Below are 18,029 nucleotides of genomic sequence, written 5' to 3'. Positions count from 1 at the left end.
GTTTGGTTCATTCGATAAGGAACGAAGTCAAGCCATGTATGATGCCAATGCCTATCTATTCGCATGAACAAGTTAGCTTCCTGTAAAAATAAATAAGTGAATAGCTTCCTATCTAGTATAACAGGAGTAGTACAGAAGAAGTAAATCAAGTCGCCGATGGAACGACCGACGACCAAACAGGATGGAAAGCGTGCATTGATTGTGGGTACAATGTCGCTACCAGTACCACGTCCGTACTCGATCGGTACTGTTGTATGATGGCCAAGTACCCCAACGACTGACAACGAGGTCGACGGAAAAAATTGAATCACCGACGGGCGAGCATGGATCGCATAATTTGCCTCGGAGTGCACGGCGGGAGACGGTGACTAGACTGGCGTATACGTACACAAAATTCCACATGAACAGATCTGACCTCGGCATCTGAGCGACTCAACGGCAGTGGCAGTGAAGGGGCGGATGCAAAATGCAACCTGTTCCGACTACACAAAGTTCAGCTACACTTGTAGGCACTTGACACCCCCCAACTACGTCTGTAAGCCCCGCTCTACAGTTCAATTGAAACTAACTCACGTGCGCAAGAAACAAAAATACCTTGCATGTATTTATGCGTTGGCTTCAGGGGACTGCAACTACGCAAAGACGAGGAGGGTGTCAACCGTTGCTGCACTGGAGGCACCATCAAGAAATAGCCTCCAACTCCTAACCTACGGATGAGATCCATTGAGCACTAACCAACTATTGACCTCGGCATCACTATCTAGTGCATATCACGAACAGATCTGACGCGACAAGCAAGAACGAACCAAGGATAAAGGCGGGATGGAGATGGATCTCATCTATTACCTGGGAGAGACGCCCGCTGCCAGTCGCCGGTCGCGGTCGCAGCCGAGGGAGCCGATGGCGCTGTCCCGTCCTGGTGGCCGGAGACCCTAGACAGGCCACGCGCGCGTCGGGTCCGGCCAGATTGATGGAGCGCCGTGCTTGTCGGCGAGCAAGACAGCCGTGGTTGCTGGGCGGCGACACCTCTATCTCCGGCGAAGTCGAGGCGGGCGGTGGAGAGCAGGGCCGATCGAGATCACAGAGGGAGGGAGAGGGTTGGGGGTGGCGGGCGTGGGTGCGTGGGGGCTGAGGGGGTGAGGGAGATGGATCCATGAGGTCCGCTGCCATGGCTTTCCGATCCGCACGACCGTCGCCGTGGTTTTGGATCTGCGGGAAGGGAAGAGGATGGCGGCGGCGGTGTATGGATCTGGGAGAGAGAGGAGGGGAAGTCGTGCGGGGGACGAGTGGTGTGCAGGGAGAGTGGGTGGGTGTGGGTGGGTGTGGGTGGGTGAGAGGGTGGACGTTGGATCCATCCGCCGTGGACGGCTCAGATGTCATAGAGGGGCGATCCGCGTGAGAGATCCTGATTGGTTCGATATTTTTGTAATTTAAAATAGTTTCTAAGTGCTAAAACATAATAAAATGTGAAGCAACTGCCCGTATTATTTTGCAAAATGGCACCACTAAAATTTTCACTCAAATTATACCACATTTTATGAATGATCACCAACTTTAATGCATTTCCAATCTTTCTACCTATTTTGCCCATTTAAATGGGTTCCTTCTTAATCAGCTGGGACTGGGTCAAATTTGAACTACACCTACTTCATATCTTGCTCGTTATTTTTTACATAAATCATTTTAAGATACACAAGTATATATTTCATCAAAGATGCGCCAATAGTTTTGCAAGATTCCACACATAGATACAAATGGTCAAGCCCGCCGTTTTGACCGCATTTTGAAACGGGCATAAAAAATTCAAAAAAATCAAAAAATTGGAAAACCTTTGCATTGTGTCATTATATGTGACCAAGTTTCCAGAAAAAATAATAAACTTGTAATACGGACATTTATTTAAAAAATGTTCTCAGAAATGAGCTGTCATGCGTGAAGATTCATGGCTTTCAAGCCAAATGATCAATCTTATGGCCACATTCATGCATAGTTTGTTCAAATGACCTCATATTGTGCACAAGGGTGCATCTTGAAATTCCAAACAATGTTGCCTAAGGGAGTTTTCACTTTCATTGCACAAAAGAGCCATTTTCCATTTTTCAAGTGCCCAAAAGGAGGTTTTTTATGAAGGACCTCCCAAATAATTGTTGCAAAATTCGACCAAATCATTTTTATAAAATACTAGGCCATATTTAATGCACAGTTGACCAAATGGTTGGGTGTCAAAAGATTCGATCCACCTCTGGTGAAAAAGACAAATTTCCGCCGATTCAGCAGGAAGCGGGTCAAATTTGAACTGCAGCTGCAACATAGTTTTCTTTTTATTTTTTTCTAAAAGTCATTTTTAGGTACAAAAGTATCTATTTTATCAGAGAAACAACAAAAAAATTCCAAGATTCAACAACTAGCTAGGAACGGTCATTCCCGCCATTTTGACCGCATTTTGAAACGGGCATAAAAAATTAAAAAAAAATCAAAAAATTGGAAAACCTTTGCATTGTGTCATTATATGTAACCAAGTTTCCAGGAAAAACAATAAACTTGTAATACGGAAATTTATTTAAAAAGTGTTCTCAGAAATGAGCTGTTATGCGTGAAGATTCATGGCTTTCAAGTCAAATGATCAATCTTATGGCCACATTCATGGCACAGTTTGTTCAAATGACCTCATATTGTGCACAAGGGTGCATCTTGGAATTCCAAACAGTGTTGACTAAGGGAGTTTTCACTTTCATTGCACAAAAGAGCCATTTTCCATTTTTTGAGTGCTCAAAAGGAGGGTTTTTTGTAAAGGACCTCCCAAATAATTGTTGCAAAATTGGACCAAATCATTTTTTTAAATACTAGACCATATTTAATGCACAATTGACCAAATGATTGGGTGTCAAAAGATTCGATCCACCTCTCGTGAAAAAGACAAATTTCCGCTAATTCAGCAAGAAGCGGGTCAAATTTGAACTGCAACTGCCACATAGTTTGCTTTTTATTTTTCCTAAAAATTATTTTTAGGTAAAAAAGTATCTATTTTATCAGAGAAACACCAAAAAAATTCCAAGATTCAACAACTAGCTTGGAACGGTCATTCCCGCCGTTTTGACCGCATTATGAAGCGGGCATAAAAATTTCAAAAAAAAATCAAAAAATTGGAAACCTTCACATTGTGTCATTATATGTGGCCAAGTTCTCAGGAAAAATGACAAACTTGTAATACGGCAATTATTTTAAAAAGTGTTCTAAAAAATGAGCTGTCATGCGTGAAGATTCATGGCTTTCAAGCCAAATGATCAATCTTATGGCTACATTCATGGCATAGTTTGTTCAAATGATCTCATATTATGCACAGGGTGCATCTTAGAATGGAAAACAATGTTGCCTAAGGAAGTTTTCATTTTCTGTGCACGGAAAATTCATTTTCCATTTTCTGAATGCCTGAAATAAGGTTTTTTTGTGAAGGACCTCCCAAATAATTGCTGCAAAATTGGACCAAATAAATTTTCTAAAATACTAGGCCATATTTAATGCACAATTGATAAAATGGTTGGGTGTCAAAAGTTTTGATCCACCTCTGATGAAAAAGACAAATTCTCGCCGATTCAGTAGGAAGTGGGTCAAATTTGAACTGCAACGGTCTCATAGTTTGCTATTTATTTTTTCAAAAAATAATTTCTAGTTACATAAGTACCTATTTAATCATAAATACATGGTTTGGTGGCGATACATCGAGGTTTGGACAGTGGTCGAGGCCTCCAACTCTAGAGTGCGTAAACTCGCATGTCGCCGCGTGATCACCGCGTGACTGTGGCGTTGCCATGTGTTCTGGGCGGCCTAGGAATGTCTAGTGGGTTGGGCACTCCCCAGGTAGGTGCTAGGGAGAAAATTAAAACATAAGATTCTCACGAAGAGACCGATCGATGCTCAAACATGAATTAGCAGCCAAGTGTTTGATTAGCGGTACGGGAAATGTACATGGCCAATGGGCGTGAGTTTTGGCTGAGGATGATCAGTTACTAAGAAGACCGTCTTCACAAATTTTCAGTTCAAAAGGAGGAGCCTAGGTGGTACTTGCTTTGCAAACTACCACACTGGACATAAATACAAATGTTGAAGCTCGGCTCAAAATAATGAATGGATTGAGCTGGCATTTGGTGGAGGATGGTTATTTGGGCATAGGAAAGCATTGTAGAAAATGGATACTATTTTGACATGCCAAAGTGGTACTTCCTTCACAAACTGTTGTTCTGAACAGAATAGGAAAATGAATATTTTTGAATTATTTTTGAACTAGGCAAGGAAGGTTCTTACATATTTGACGAAGATATGACCCAAAGAATATATGAGATTTTTTTGGGAATTTTGGGAATGACAGAAATATATGTTGCTTCACAACCTAGGGCAAAAACTACCACATGGACATGACACATAGGCAAAACTGATGAGGTGGCGCCTAGTCATAGCAGTCCACCACAATTTATAAGGCTATGACCATCTATATTGGTCGTTAACAACTAGAAATAAGGCAGCGGACTAGCGCTGTTTGCTTTATGACCATTTCATGTAAGGAAATTACGACCTTTCTGACCAAAATGGTCGCAATGGTTTAGGGTTTGGAGCCCCCGAACAGCTTTTGACCAATTGGTCTGAAATGGTCATAGATCTATGACCATTTCTTTCAGGGTCACTGACAGAAGGTCACTAGTTGACATATTTTTTGTAGTGGAGCTCCCACCCTTGTCCACGGGCAACCGCGCTAATGCGACGTATAGGACGTCCAATTGATGGGGTCTGCTTCGCCGTTGGATCCGCCATCGGCAGCGCTGCGGAGCTCGACATGACAGAGAGGGACAAGGAGAGGTGGGGATGATACGAGAAGGGAGGGAAGGGAAGGAGATGGCGGTGGAGTATGGACTCTTCAATAGTGTTTGACCGACTATGTAGGGTTTGTCCGGGATGAGGTATATGTAGGGACGAGGTGAACCGGTCAATCGTGACAGACGCATCCGGATTGCCCACATCCACCTAGACATGAGCTGGCTATAGGGTGCCGGTCAACCTGGACGTATAGATCAGGTTTGAGGGATTCGATTGTATCATGCTTTCGCGAGCAGTCGTTGAGGGAGACTCCCGCTCAAACATTTGGAGGCTTATCAGGCATTCGGTGGTAGATGCTCTCACGATCTAAATCACCATTGCTTATCACACATTCCATGTGGCTGGGCTAGTTAACTGTAATCAATCAATTTCCGCAAAAAAAAAAAAACTGTAATCAATCAAGGTAGTACAGTACAATAATAAAGTTGGACGGTAAGACGGTAAACATTTAGATGTTTGTCCACCGTTGATCTATCAAGTTGGCGCTGGGACGAATCGAATCGGAGCCGTTGGTTATCTGAATCCCGGAGACCAGAGTGCACTCTGCTCCGTCAGTCACGTCAGTGTGCTTCTGCTTGAGTAGTGTTGACACCTCCGCACCCTCCCAAGAAGAAGAGGAATAGCCCAGCCAGAGAGGGCAGATCCTCTCCGTTCCCGGCGAGTCGGCGGCGACACCGCTGGAGAAGAAGACAGCCGGCGACCGCATCGGCGTCGCCGTCTCCTTCCCCACCCCGCACCACCCGTGAGGCTCGCTCGCTCTCCCCCCCGCCCCTGCGCCGAAACCCTAGCTGGTTCAACATATCTTTGTTTCCTTTTTTCTTTGGATTGGATGGATGAATCGCTTCTTGGTTGGATGTTTTAGCAGATTCTGGCGTAAGATGCGCTGTGCTTACCTAACACAGGGCTAGATCTAGAGTAGATTGAGTGGACTAATCGAGGTTTCGACTCAGCTAGCGCTGCGATTTGGGATACTCTGACCTGACCTGGATTCAGTTTTGGTCTGTTTTGAGCTAATTCGAGCGCCCCCTCCCCTGCAATGGAATGGAATGGAAGAAAGAAAGAAAGAAAATTGCACACTTTGAGAAACTTCTCAACAACATTTTAATGCAGCCGTATCATCGGTTAGAGGGCTAGAACAGCACTTGTAGATGTACAGATGTATACTGCTAGCAGAAAGACAGACACTAGCATCGAAATGTTCTGATGTGCTTCTCAAATTAGATAAAATAAAACGGAGGACACATTTCCATAACCAAGTTTCTCTTGCTATTAGTATTACCTTATTCTGAACCTGAACACTACATGACGACCCACCGAAATGTAATCCGATTAAACTCTTGTTTTTAGTCTATGGCATGTTCCTTTGGTTGTTTATTTATCTGAAGAAGTATCACGTGTTTATTTATCCATGCTTCTTATTCCTGGTAGTACATAGCAAGTTTCTTTGATACACAGGCATATATGTTTCACCTGCACAATGTACCCATGGTTCCGATTAACATGCTATCCGCCTTGTATTTCTTAATCTGCTTACTAGTAGCTTACAATTTCTTTTATTGCTTGCAGAGTTTGCCATCAGCAGCACATCATGCAGAGGCCCAGCAAACTGCCTGCTGCCTCTCTCCCCGGACGCCCTACCTTTTTCGGACCCCAAGGTTGGGCTGACCTCCCAGATGGCTTGCTTCACTCCATCGTTGATCGGCTGGGCTCCTTCCGAGACCTTCTTGGCTTCGCCACCACATGCCCCTCATGGCGTTCTGCCTTCTCCTCGTACCCATCAAAATCCACGTTCCTCACAAAATTACCACCTCTCCTCATCCAGACCCATATTCGTGCACAAGGTCCTCTTCTTCCTTGGACCAGTGGTTCTCATGAGCTATACCCATGTAAGGTTGTTGATCCAGCCAACCGAAACACCGCACTTCGCTGTTGGATCCCTCAAGATATCGTGGAGAAGATGACATTTATTGGATCCTCCTATGGTAAGCTCATCTACTACTGCAAGGGATACTGTCGCATCATCGATGCGTTCACCGGTGACGATGTCTCAACTCCATGTCTCCCATCCCATGCTAAATGTTCAAAACTTCACTTGACTGGCATTCTAACAGCCCCACTTGCATCACCCAACTCGCATCTCCTTGTCAGTACCGAGTCCTCCCTGTTTGATTTGCCTGTTGGAAACGACTCTTGGTCCGAACTCCAGCTTCCTTGTCAGTTTGTAATAGACCATTTTGTGGAGTTCGATGGTCAGTTCATTGTCTCGAATAGCTATGGCAGATCCTACGCTCTGCAGCTGGCCCCTCAGCACGGCCTGCAGGAGATAAAAACCAAGCCTGTGGGAGGAAGGCCGGTGGAAGGAAGGCTGGTGGTTTGTGGTGATATGCTTCTCATTCTCAGTTTGGGCGAGTTCCAGCGCCTCGACATGTCAACCGAGCCCGCGACACGGGTGACCGTGGAGAAGCTGGGCGAGCGGGCACTCTTTGTAGGGGCGGAAGCGAAGAGCACGGCAGTTTCTTGCATGAGCCCGGAGCTATGGGGAGGAAGGAGCGACATCGTGTACTTTGCTCGTACAGCTCGACCTTGGTTTATCTATAGGCTGTGTGGCAGGCCAGATCGCATGCAGGATAGACCAGCACGCGTTGAACCTGCAGGCTTTGGAAGCACCCCAGTGCAGTCATCAGTTCGGCCGCTCTGGCTGTACCCAAGCATGTTCTACTCGGATGGCCAATGAATGATCTGTGCCTGCCAGCCAACCAAGTACAGCTTGCCGCAGCACTGGCTTCATCTGAAATTTGCCTTTGAGATCCAGGTAGTAGAGATTGGTTGTTGCTGCATGGGTAGAATATGTTACTCGGTGGTACGGAGGAGTGCTCCCTCCGCCCCTTTATTTTGTTTGTTGAACTTGATAAGTTTTAACTTTTGTGGTGTTGGCACTAGCTTTACCAGAATAACTCAGTTATCCGGTTTTTACCAACCTGTGCTCCCTGTTTAATATTTTACTAGGTGTACTTGACCACTTATGCTTTTTTTTTCTGTGATGAAAGTAGCATATGTTCAGCGTCTCCCCTGTTTCAGCGAGGAAAACCTAACATTTCTGCTTGTACTTGAGCTTTATGTGTATAAGCTTGTCATGGTTTGCTAAATGGCAGTGGAAGGATGATACACCAGATGGATTAGTTGGTGTAAACCTTAGTTTGAAAATATAGGTCCCCATTTGATAGTGACCAGGACTGCCCGCAGCAGTATAGTTCTGCGCCTCATCTCAGTGAAGATAAAAATTCCCTGATGATCTGATGCAGTGAAATTCTGCAGTTCAGTTATGATATAGATTTTCAGTTTAGCTAGAGGACTGGCCACTGCAGTTTAGTTATGTTCCTCATCCTAGTGAATTATGCAACTGGCTAGAATGATCTGATGCAGTGAAAATCTGAGAAGTAGTGTATATATGCTAACAACCGAAGGTGTCAGAATCTGTCTCAATTTTCATTGCATCTAGCTAGCTATTTGCCATGCCAAAAGGAAAATACGTAAACTGTTATTGTTGGAATTGCCTCGATGCCTCGCTTTCCTTTTTGTCCAGAGTTTTTTCTGGTTTCTCATTCCTGCGGTGTATGTGCTTGGTAGCTGGTTTGTTTCTTTCTCGCGCGAGTGGACAGAACGTCTGGTTTTATGGGATTGGTTAGGTCTAGGCGGAAAAGAATTCTATGAGATCAGGTCTCACGCGAGACCCATCCTGATGGATGACATGTGGCATTCACAAATCATAAAGCATCCCCACCCTTCACTTAAAATCAGGGGGAGAGCGATTAGATGCTTTGTGATCTATGAATGCCACGTGTCATCCATCAGGACGGGTCTCATCTGCTAACCGTGAGATCTGGTCTCATATAATTTTTGCTCCCGCCGCAATCGGTCTTAATAGTTAAATATACGGTCAAAGCTGAAACACGAGGATAGAGAAAGCACTATATTGTAGAATGAAGGGAGTACTGTTTTTGGATTGGTGAGCAGGGGCACGAGGAGGCTCAGGCATACCAATCTGCCACGTAGCTTGTTTTTCCTCTCCTTCCATTTCACAGGCCCCGCATGCTTCCACGTCAACTTTCTGTGCTGTGGAATCTACAATCACTATTGTTGCACGATGAATTGTTACTGCTCCTGTTGTCCTACCACTCCTCTTCATGTGGGAGGGACTTGCAGCATGAATTATTACTCATAAGGTGGTTGCGCCATGAATCCATGTCACATGCCCCGTCTGCTACCGCTATTCCACGTACACAAGCTTTTATTTGCACTTGCATAGGTGAAGCACGCGCATGAAGGCTTTTATTTCTTCGTGTGTGCAGTTCAGTGCCGATGTGAAGAGTAAGATGCACATAATCATCACAATTTGCAACATCATTAGTGAAAAACCACCACTTCACAATTTGTTGTAAAAATCACGGCCACGAAAACTTGACAGTGACAAAAAACACTACGGTCCATAATAATGACTTTGTTGATATTACTAATTGGTTGGGCTCGTTCGTCAGGCTGAGTTGACGGAAAAATAGTACCACGTATGTAAAAAACCGCCATGACTTTTTATTCCTTCTCCTTCCTCTCTAAGGCATTTCATCAAATACCCCCTCTCTCTAGCATTTCATCAAATACTTGATGTGCACCGCAGAAAGCCACTGGAGATGCACCTCCTGCCTCGCGCCACCGCTCCTCTAGTGCCCTTTTCATAGGGTGCCATCCATCGTGTGAGAGTTCCGTGGCGGTAGACGAGCAGGCCCGCCGCCGTGACATCGGAAACGAACATCACCGAGCAACGGTGTCTCACATGCCATCCTCGTTCTCGTTCGCGAGACTAGATCTTCCCATGCATATCCAATATAACAAACCATGTTGCTTTTTTCCCAGTAGTCTCTCGAAGAGGCTCATACGAGTAGGATATGCATGTGTTGGTTCATAGAGATGAATGTATGTATGTATATGAGCGTCTCAACTGTCGCATGTTTTAGAAAAGGAAAACGAGTGTTTTGTCAAAGGCGTTGGCATGTAGACGTGTTCGTAGAGGAGGATTTTGCATCTTTGTAACTACTTCCATGGCTCAATCCGATGACACAAACTACTGTAGTAATTAACTTCTACATGACGATCGATGGTGCAATTCAGAGCCAGCGATCTACAAATCCAACAATTTATCAAACCAACCAAATGAAATCCTATCTACTAGCTAGCTTAACTGGAGATCGAGAGGATCTCATCCCAAATCAATCAATGTATATATCCAGCTCCCTCGATCACTGGAGATGGTAACCAGACCGGACTGGTCAGTCCGTCGGCGGCCCCGGCGCGCCCATGATGACGGCGTCGGACCAGCGCGCGGGCGAGCGATCGCTGCTGTTGGACGATGACATGGCCTCGGCGCGCGCCTCGCGCACCATCCGCAGCGCCTCGACCGTGGCCGGCCGCGCGCCGGGGTCCGCGGCCACGCAGGCCGCCGCCACGCCAACCAGCGCGCCCAGCTTCTCCTCGGCGGGGCCGGCGGCGCCGGACGCGGCCGACTCGCCGCCCGACTCGGTGGACATCTCCTCCTCGCGCGTGGCGCGCACCCAGGCGGCCACCTCGTCGGCACCACCGTGCTGGTCCAGGAGGTCCGGGAACGGCGCCCGGCCCGTGAGCAGCTCGAGCAGGAGCACGCCGAAGCTGTAGACGTCGGACGGCGCCGTGAAGGAGGAGGAGGAGCGGGTCTCGGGAGCGCGGTAGAGGAGGGAGGCGGAGGATGCGTCGGCGCCGGCGGCGTGGAGGGCGGGGACGAGGCCGTAGTCGGTGAGGCAGGACTCGAAGTCGGGGCCGAGGAGGACGTTGGAGGGCTTGAGGTTGCCGTGCACGATGGCCGAGGAGTGGAGGTGGAGGAGGCCGGCGGCGATGTCCTCGGCGATCTTCATGCAGGAGGTCCAGTGCAGCGGCTTGCCCTTGCTCGACGGCCGAGACCCTGCATTGCACGCGTGCATGCATGCATTTCCAACCATTATACCACATTTAAATCGCAAAACATGAATGGACACATTGTTTGTTTTAGTTCGGTAAGTACTACATACATGAGTAGCTTGCAAAAGAGTCTACTACTCATTAAGTTTCATGCTATGGTCGTCAGCATGCATGAACATTTTTAGTCATTTACTGGGTAGAACCCACAGCTGAGCTGAGCTAGCTGTGTGTGTAGAGTGAGGCCAGCCAGCCAGTCATCAAGCATTTGGCAGGCAACAATTACTATTTGCAGATAAAAAAGGACTATTCTGTACTCCTATAACAATTACTACTATAGTGGTGATTAACAATTACTGAAGAAACAAATTATATCTACTGCCTTGGGTTCAGGACATGTTGGCATTTGACTGTATGCCTTGGCCAATTTCGGGAAGAAGATTTGGACAGCTGCGTGGAAAAGGACAATGCATTATTTGATTCTGGCCATTGCTAGCTTGCACTGCCGGATCATTTCTGCTACTGCTAGCATGTGAAAGCAAGAGAGAAAGAAAATCACTAGTAATATGTGTGCAGAATTTGTTTCTTCAACAGGCAGGTGTGGTTGCCAGGACAAGAACAAAAAGTCCGTACACAATCCTGGTGACTCACATGCATGCATGATCATGTTTGTGCACTGAAGCTTTCTTTTATATGAATGAACAGAAATATTTTTTTGATTTCTTTTTTGTCATCTCGTCTGGTGTTCTTGTGGCTGTCTTCATGGGGACGTGCTCCCTGGCCGGATTCTCTCTCTCTCTCTCTCTCTCTCTCGGCCATTCTCTTGTTTTACGATGGCGCAAGGTTTCATTACTATTGTCAACGGATCTTGCATCATCTCGGACAAGGAATCTACGGGCCAGTTAGAATGATTTACTACATGCTGGGAGCTCCGATGGTCATAGTAGTAGGTAGGAGTAGTACCACTTGACTTGCTTTTGCCGGGGACATGTTTTCGTGGATCAATGCAAGAATTGAGTGGCTAGATAGATAGATAGATGACCAGCTAGTAATGGCCTTGATCCTGGACAGGAGGCCACATGGCTGCCTCCTCCTCCTAGCAGTACACATGTTCGAGCCACAATGGCTTCTACTACTCCCTCCGTAAAGAAATATAAAAGCGTTTAGATCACTATTACAGAGGGAATACTACATTAAGAGCTAGAGCTAACACTAGTAAACACCAGGCAGGCAGGGCAGGGCAGGCACCAGGTGGAGAAGCTGTTATTTCAAGTGGCGGAGCAGGATCACGAATATCAATCCATACTACTCCCTTGGTTCCTAAATACTTATTTGTCTTTCTAGACATTTCAAATGACTAGTACATACGGATGTATGTAGACATATTTTAGAGTGTAGATTCACTCATTTTGCTCTGTATGTAGTCACTTGTTGAAATGCCTAGAAAGACAAGTATTTAAGAAGGGAGGGAGTAAAACGCGATGGAACGGAACGGGATTCAGGCAACACACAACACGAGAACAGTAAAGAAATCAGCCTGTAAATCCGTCTGAATCTTGCCTTCAGGACACGCCGCTGCTAAAGGTAAAGCTAAAGCAGGACGGGTTGCTCATCCTTCATCCATCGTCTGGTCTCCTCTCGCTCGGCTCCACTGCCTGCCTTAGCTAATCATAATAATCAACCCGGGTGCTTAATTTGGGCAGGCCGCGTCAACATCATTCATGCATGCATGCATTGTCTGAACCTGATCACTGCTACTACTATTACCAATCCAGCAGCTTGCGTGAATAAAAACAACGGATACTACTACAGTAATGCCTGAAAGAATTTACCCAGCAGGAGGTAGTAACAACTAACAACACTTACTAACAACATGTGAGCAGCAGGATGGGGCATGTGTTGGGTCTCTATTACATGATGCAACCTCTCCGCATTCTCGTGCACTGAAGCTGCTTCTTATTAGTATTTTATCTTGCAAGTATTTCTGAATAAAAGAAGTTTCTTTGTTTGTTGAGTGAGATCTACTGCAGTACGGTACGGAGCACTTGTTTTTTCTTCATCTATCTATGTATTGATCTCGTCCAGGTCCGGTGATCTTGTGGCTGGCTGGCTAGATTTACCTTATGGCGCGTCTTCCTTCCTGGGGGCGTGTTCATGTCATGTGGTACTTATTCGCATGCATGGATGAATGAAAAAAAAGGAGACGCTGGCTGGCCTAGGGTCTTGCTCCAGGCCACATGGCTGGCCTGTTACACATGGTTGAGCAGTTCTTGGGAGAGCACAGCACTGAACAAATGAGCCTAGTATGTATGCTCTTGTCCCTGCTTGCTTGCAGGATGTCCTGGATGTGGATGGATGCACTCAAGAAATTGTGCAACGCTAGACAGCTGCAGACGCACGCTAATACTCTCACCGTTCCTAATTATAAGTCCTTTTAGAGATTTCAATATGGACTACATACGAAGCAAAATGAGTGAATCTACACTTTAAAATACGTCTATATACATCGGTATATAGTCCATATTAAAATTTCTAAAAAGACTTATGTATTTAGGAACGGAGGGAGTAGATACTACTGCATTGCATTGGATTCAGTTGAGGTGGACACGATGCTACTCAATCGCCTGCCCTCTTGTAGCTAGACTGCCTGCCCTGACTAATCAATGTGTGTGCCTAATTTGTACAGGCCGCCTCGATGTCATTCCTGGACCCTCACCTTAGCGCGTCTGATGAAGTTGATCGTTGCTACTACTATCAACACCAAATCGGCAGAGCAGCTTGTATATGAATAAATAAAAGGAATACATACTAGCGCGTCGAGCATCATTGTTCCTATTTGGAAACAGAGGTGCTGTACTATGGTATGCCTGCATAACTTAGCTAGCAGGAGCACCTCATTTTCTTCTTCTTTCCCCATCTTACCCAGATAGCAGTTATGGAGTTTCAGAGCAAAATGCACTAGGGCACAATGCAATTTAACGAGATTAACCAAAGCCTTTCCTTCTGACAGAGCTTCTTCTCTAGTGGTATCTAGTGAGGATCTGGCGTCAACATGAGGCTTGTGTGATGTGGAATCTACGTCTACCAACCATTCATCACCGTCTCGTGAAACACTGTTGCTCCTCCTATAGTGGTGGTGGTACTCCTTGACTTCATGTCATGTGGGACTTGCAGCATGAGTGAGTTAACAGTGAAGCAGCTGGCTACTCCATGAAATGAATCCATGTCACATGGCTTGGCACCACTCCTAGAGAAGAATACTAGTACACATGTCCCGCAATTCTTGTTTATTCATTTTTATGAATAAATTGTAAGAGCCGGACCTTTTTTACTAGCAGTGCACGCCAGATCCATGTTGCATGCTCTTCAGCTACCCAACAAGAAACACACACACACACACAGAGATATTGTTGGATGTGTAACTGCCCCATGCTTTCCCCCGTGATTTGCTCCCTCAATGCCGCAATGCCGTGACCGTGAGTGACACCAACAAAATTTGTCCCGTTTTGTTGGTTGGTTGGTTGGTTCATGGGCACGGGCAGGATGTGTGCGCGCTTCAGTGTTCATAACTTCGCATGAATCAATGCTAGCTAGTACATAGTGTTGGTCCTGATAATGACTTACTCATGCGGTTCATAATTTGTTTATTCTGATCATGGATAGATGCATGGCAACGAGCAAGGAATTGAGCTGAAAAAAGAGTTTCTTTCTTTCACAGAAAACAGAGCATGGCAATGGCGAGAATGGAAGACGAGCAAGAAGACGGCAATGGCGATGTGCTAGTAGTGACTCAACTGACCGTGGACGAGGGAGAAGAGGCTGCCGTTGGGGTAGTAGTCGTACACCAGCAGCCGCTCCTCCTTGGCCTGGAAGTATGCCCGCAGCGCCACCACGTTGGGGTGCCGCACCCGCCCCAGCTCCTCCGCCCGCCGCCCGAACTCCAGAGCCCCGCCGCCCACCCCGCCCGCGCCCCCCGCGTCGCCGCACCGCATCCGCTTCACCGTCACGATGAACCCCGTCTCCATCACCGCCTTGTACGTGCTCCCGGCCTCCCCGCGCCCCAGCGTCTCCGCCGACGCCCGCAGCAGCTCCTCCAGGCTGTACGCCTCCGCCGCGCCCCCGCAGAACACCAGCTTCCCGATCCCCTCCCGCTCCCACGAGAACTCGCGCCCGCCCGCCGCCGCCGCCGCGTTCGTCGCCGGCGGCAGCGCTGCTGCGTTCGCCGAGCGCTGCTGGTGCTGCTGCTGCGCGTCCTCCTCGGCCTGCTCCTCCGGCGTGCCATGGCCGCCCTTGTCCACGTCCCCGGCCACGCGCTTGTTGCGCCCGCGCCCGCGTCGAGACGCCGTCACCGCCGCGGCGACCAGCAGGGCAAGCACCACCGCCCCCGCCACCGTCGACCCGGCGATAATGGCTGCCTTCCGGCGCCGGCCGCTGCTGCCGCCGGACCCGCCGGGGGGAGGGAGCGGCGCGAAGGCCGCGGTGGCGGGGGAGAGCGACATGGGCCCGGGAGCCGCCGCCACGACGCAGGGCACGGCGAGCGGCGCCCCGCAGAGCCCGGCATTGCCCGCGAACGCCGACGCGTTGAACCGCCTCGCGAGCACGCCCGGGATCTGCCCGGACAGCCGGTTGCCGGAGACGTCGAGGGCCCGGAGCGTGCTCTGCGGCAGCGCGGGCACCGGCCCCGACAGCAGGTTCCCGTCGAGCAGCAGCGCGGTGAGCCTCGGCACGCGGGCGAGCTCCCGCGGGATCCGGCCGGAGAGGCGGTTGTCGGAGAGCACGAGGACGGTGGCGCGGTGGAGCAGCGCGAGGCTGGCGGGGAGCGGGCCGGAGAGCGCGTTGGACGCGAGGTAGAGCAGCTTGAGGTTGGGGAGGGCCGCGGCGAGGCCGTCGGGGACGGGGCCGGAGAGCGCGTTGGCCTTGAGGCTGAGCACGCGCAGCTCGGCGAGCGGGGAGAGGAGGGCGGCGGTGAGGGGGCCGGTGAGGTTGAGGTTCTCGAGGACCAGCTTGGTGACGCGGCCGGCGGGGTCGCACTGGCGCACGCCGGGCCAGGCGGTGCAGAGGGTGGTGGCCGTGGAGGCGTGCCATGGGAGGCGGTTGGAGGCGTCGAGGGAGGATTTTAGGGCGAGCAGCGCGTCGGCGTCGGTGCCGCTGGCGGCGGCGAGGTGGTAGAGCAGGAGGAGGAGGAGGAGGGGCAGGAGGTGGTGGCGCGGCAAGAGGGCTCCGGGGGGCTTCATGGTGCGGTGGAGTGTGGAGTGAAGGAAGGCAGTGGCAGGAAGGGGAGGGGGGTCAGCAATGGCGGGTGGGCGGCATTAATGAGCTGAGGGAGCAATGAGCTAGCTGTAAAAGAACCAAGAGCCAAGAGCTGCTGCCTTGGCTTGGATCTCTCCGGAAAGGAAAAGAAAAGGGGGAGAGGGACGGAGCATGAGCTGCTGCTGCTTAACTAAATGCGGCAGCGTGGGTGAGTGTGGACCTGGCGGGCGGCCGGCTTGCCGGAGAGGAGGAAGAAGAAAGACTGCTCTGCTCACTAATTAACACTGGACTCACCACATGCTCTCTGACTCTGACGGAGATGGATGATTAACCTTGCGACCTGCTGAAGTGGAGCACAGCACAGTGATTATGCCCACCCACCCACCACTATCAATTGTCAGTCAGTAGTAGTAACAGTAAGTGGGTCAATGGAGTGGCTGGTCTGAGCTCCTCTCCTCTCCTCGCCTCTCCTCGGGGCTGTGGAAAGCCTGACCCACGCCCATTTTACTACTAACAGTTGTTAGTATAATTACTGACTGTAATGATCCCCTTCCTTCCTTTCTTTCTTCTTTGCTGCAGTGCGGAGCTGCAGGGAGGAATCTGTATCCATGGATGCTGCCTCGTGCTCGCGTGCCAGCCATGGCAGTGGCAGGGAAGTTGACCGGGATCCTCTTTCCTGCAGCCGCAAACTCTTCATCCATTCCTTCCACGCCCAATCTCTTCGGGAATCATCGTCTCGATAACAAACATTATAGTATGGTCGAGAGAGATGCTTTGCCTCGGTTAATTGAATTCGTGGCACCCTAAATCCAAATCCAAATCCAAATCTACCTACCATTTGTACTATTTGTGTGTGCGCGCCCGTGACTGACTCTAGCTGTGTGTGTGTGTGTGTGTGTGTGAGGTCCATTGAGTGCTGCCACGTGCAATCCTCTGCTGCCCGGCCTCCGCTCCTCCGCCACAGCAGATCGGAAAGGAGGAGGAGGAAGAAGAAGCGCACTCCGGCTGTTTATTTTTCCCCATTTCACCCTCCAGTTCCTCCACTGTGTACCGCTGGTCTTTACAAATACATTGTAAGTTTTTTTGTGTGTGCACAAGAAACAATGTTTTAGACACTTTTAACATATTTCAAAATACTACAATGTTTTCATACATATTCTGCCTTTTTCATACACATCTAAAATGTTTATTTCGTACACGTTCAGCATTTTTTAAATAACATCCTCACCATCGAGGGTAACGATCAGTCGAAGAACACCATGCATTGATGGGTGTTGACGGCCCATATTGACTATCATAAGACCTTTTCTTGTAAGCACTAGCCTCGTATCCTTTCTTCATTAACTCATTATTCCATGAATTCCTCAAAGCGATGCTCATCAAAATGAAAAATCTAAGACTAGTTTAAAAAAATGGTTACATTACTGCTCCCTAATATTCAGCCGACCGATTAATTTGTTATAACATATTCTCTTTTCCTTTGCCAAATAAGCCACAAACGTCGACATTTTTACAAAAGTCTCGGTAGACCTCTTTCTGATGAACTTTTTTCTGTTTAATTCCAAATGTGAAGTAAGTCTCTGTATCTTATTAGTGAAATTGAATACTTGAAATTCATCAACTTTACAGAGGAAGTACGTTTCAGAAGAAGCTAAAAAAAATGATGGTCAGCAGCAGAATTAATTAACGGCACAACGATGGTTTTTGTCAGCACGCATATGTATTCACACGGGAGGCCTGAGCATGCATGCAATACGATCGCCGTATGCGTGCAATGCAGGGGCGCGGCCGTCGAGCATGAAGATCGCCGAGGACATCGCCGCCGGCCTGCTCCACCTCCACTCCTCAGCCATCGTGCACGGCAACCTCAAGCCCTCCAACGTCCTCTAAACCAAATGGGAGGGGGAAAAGATGTTTTTTTTTCTGCTCTT

The 18,029-nt window shown here is 48.5% G+C and overlaps 2 protein-coding genes across 2 annotated transcripts; one reads left to right on the top strand and one right to left on the bottom strand.

Moving 5' to 3' along the window:
- Positions 1-5,590: 5,590 nt before the first annotated feature.
- LOC123129196 (uncharacterized) lies at positions 5,591-7,934 on the top strand (the record flags this gene model as incomplete). Its single annotated transcript, XM_044549437.1, is given in 2 exon segments — positions 5,591-5,611; positions 6,436-7,934. A coding segment is annotated over 1 exon segment (1,146 nt). The 3' UTR covers positions 7,604-7,934.
- A 2,042-nt stretch (positions 7,935-9,976) lies between these two features.
- LOC123129195 (inactive leucine-rich repeat receptor-like serine/threonine-protein kinase At1g60630) lies at positions 9,977-16,570 on the bottom strand. The gene is made up of 2 exons (XM_044549435.1): positions 14,648-16,570; positions 9,977-10,855 (listed from the first exon to the last, which is right to left on the bottom strand). The coding sequence occupies exons 1-2, from the start codon at positions 16,080-16,082 to the stop codon at positions 10,191-10,193; spliced, it is 2,100 nt and encodes a 699-aa protein (XP_044405370.1). The 5' UTR covers positions 16,083-16,570; the 3' UTR covers positions 9,977-10,190.
- Positions 16,571-18,029: the final 1,459 nt, after the last annotated feature.

This window comes from Triticum aestivum, chromosome 6A, assembly GCF_018294505.1.
Source record: "Triticum aestivum cultivar Chinese Spring chromosome 6A, IWGSC CS RefSeq v2.1, whole genome shotgun sequence".
Taxonomy (NCBI): domain Eukaryota; kingdom Viridiplantae; phylum Streptophyta; class Magnoliopsida; order Poales; family Poaceae; genus Triticum; species Triticum aestivum.
This window is presented reverse-complemented; position numbering and strand designations above follow the sequence as displayed.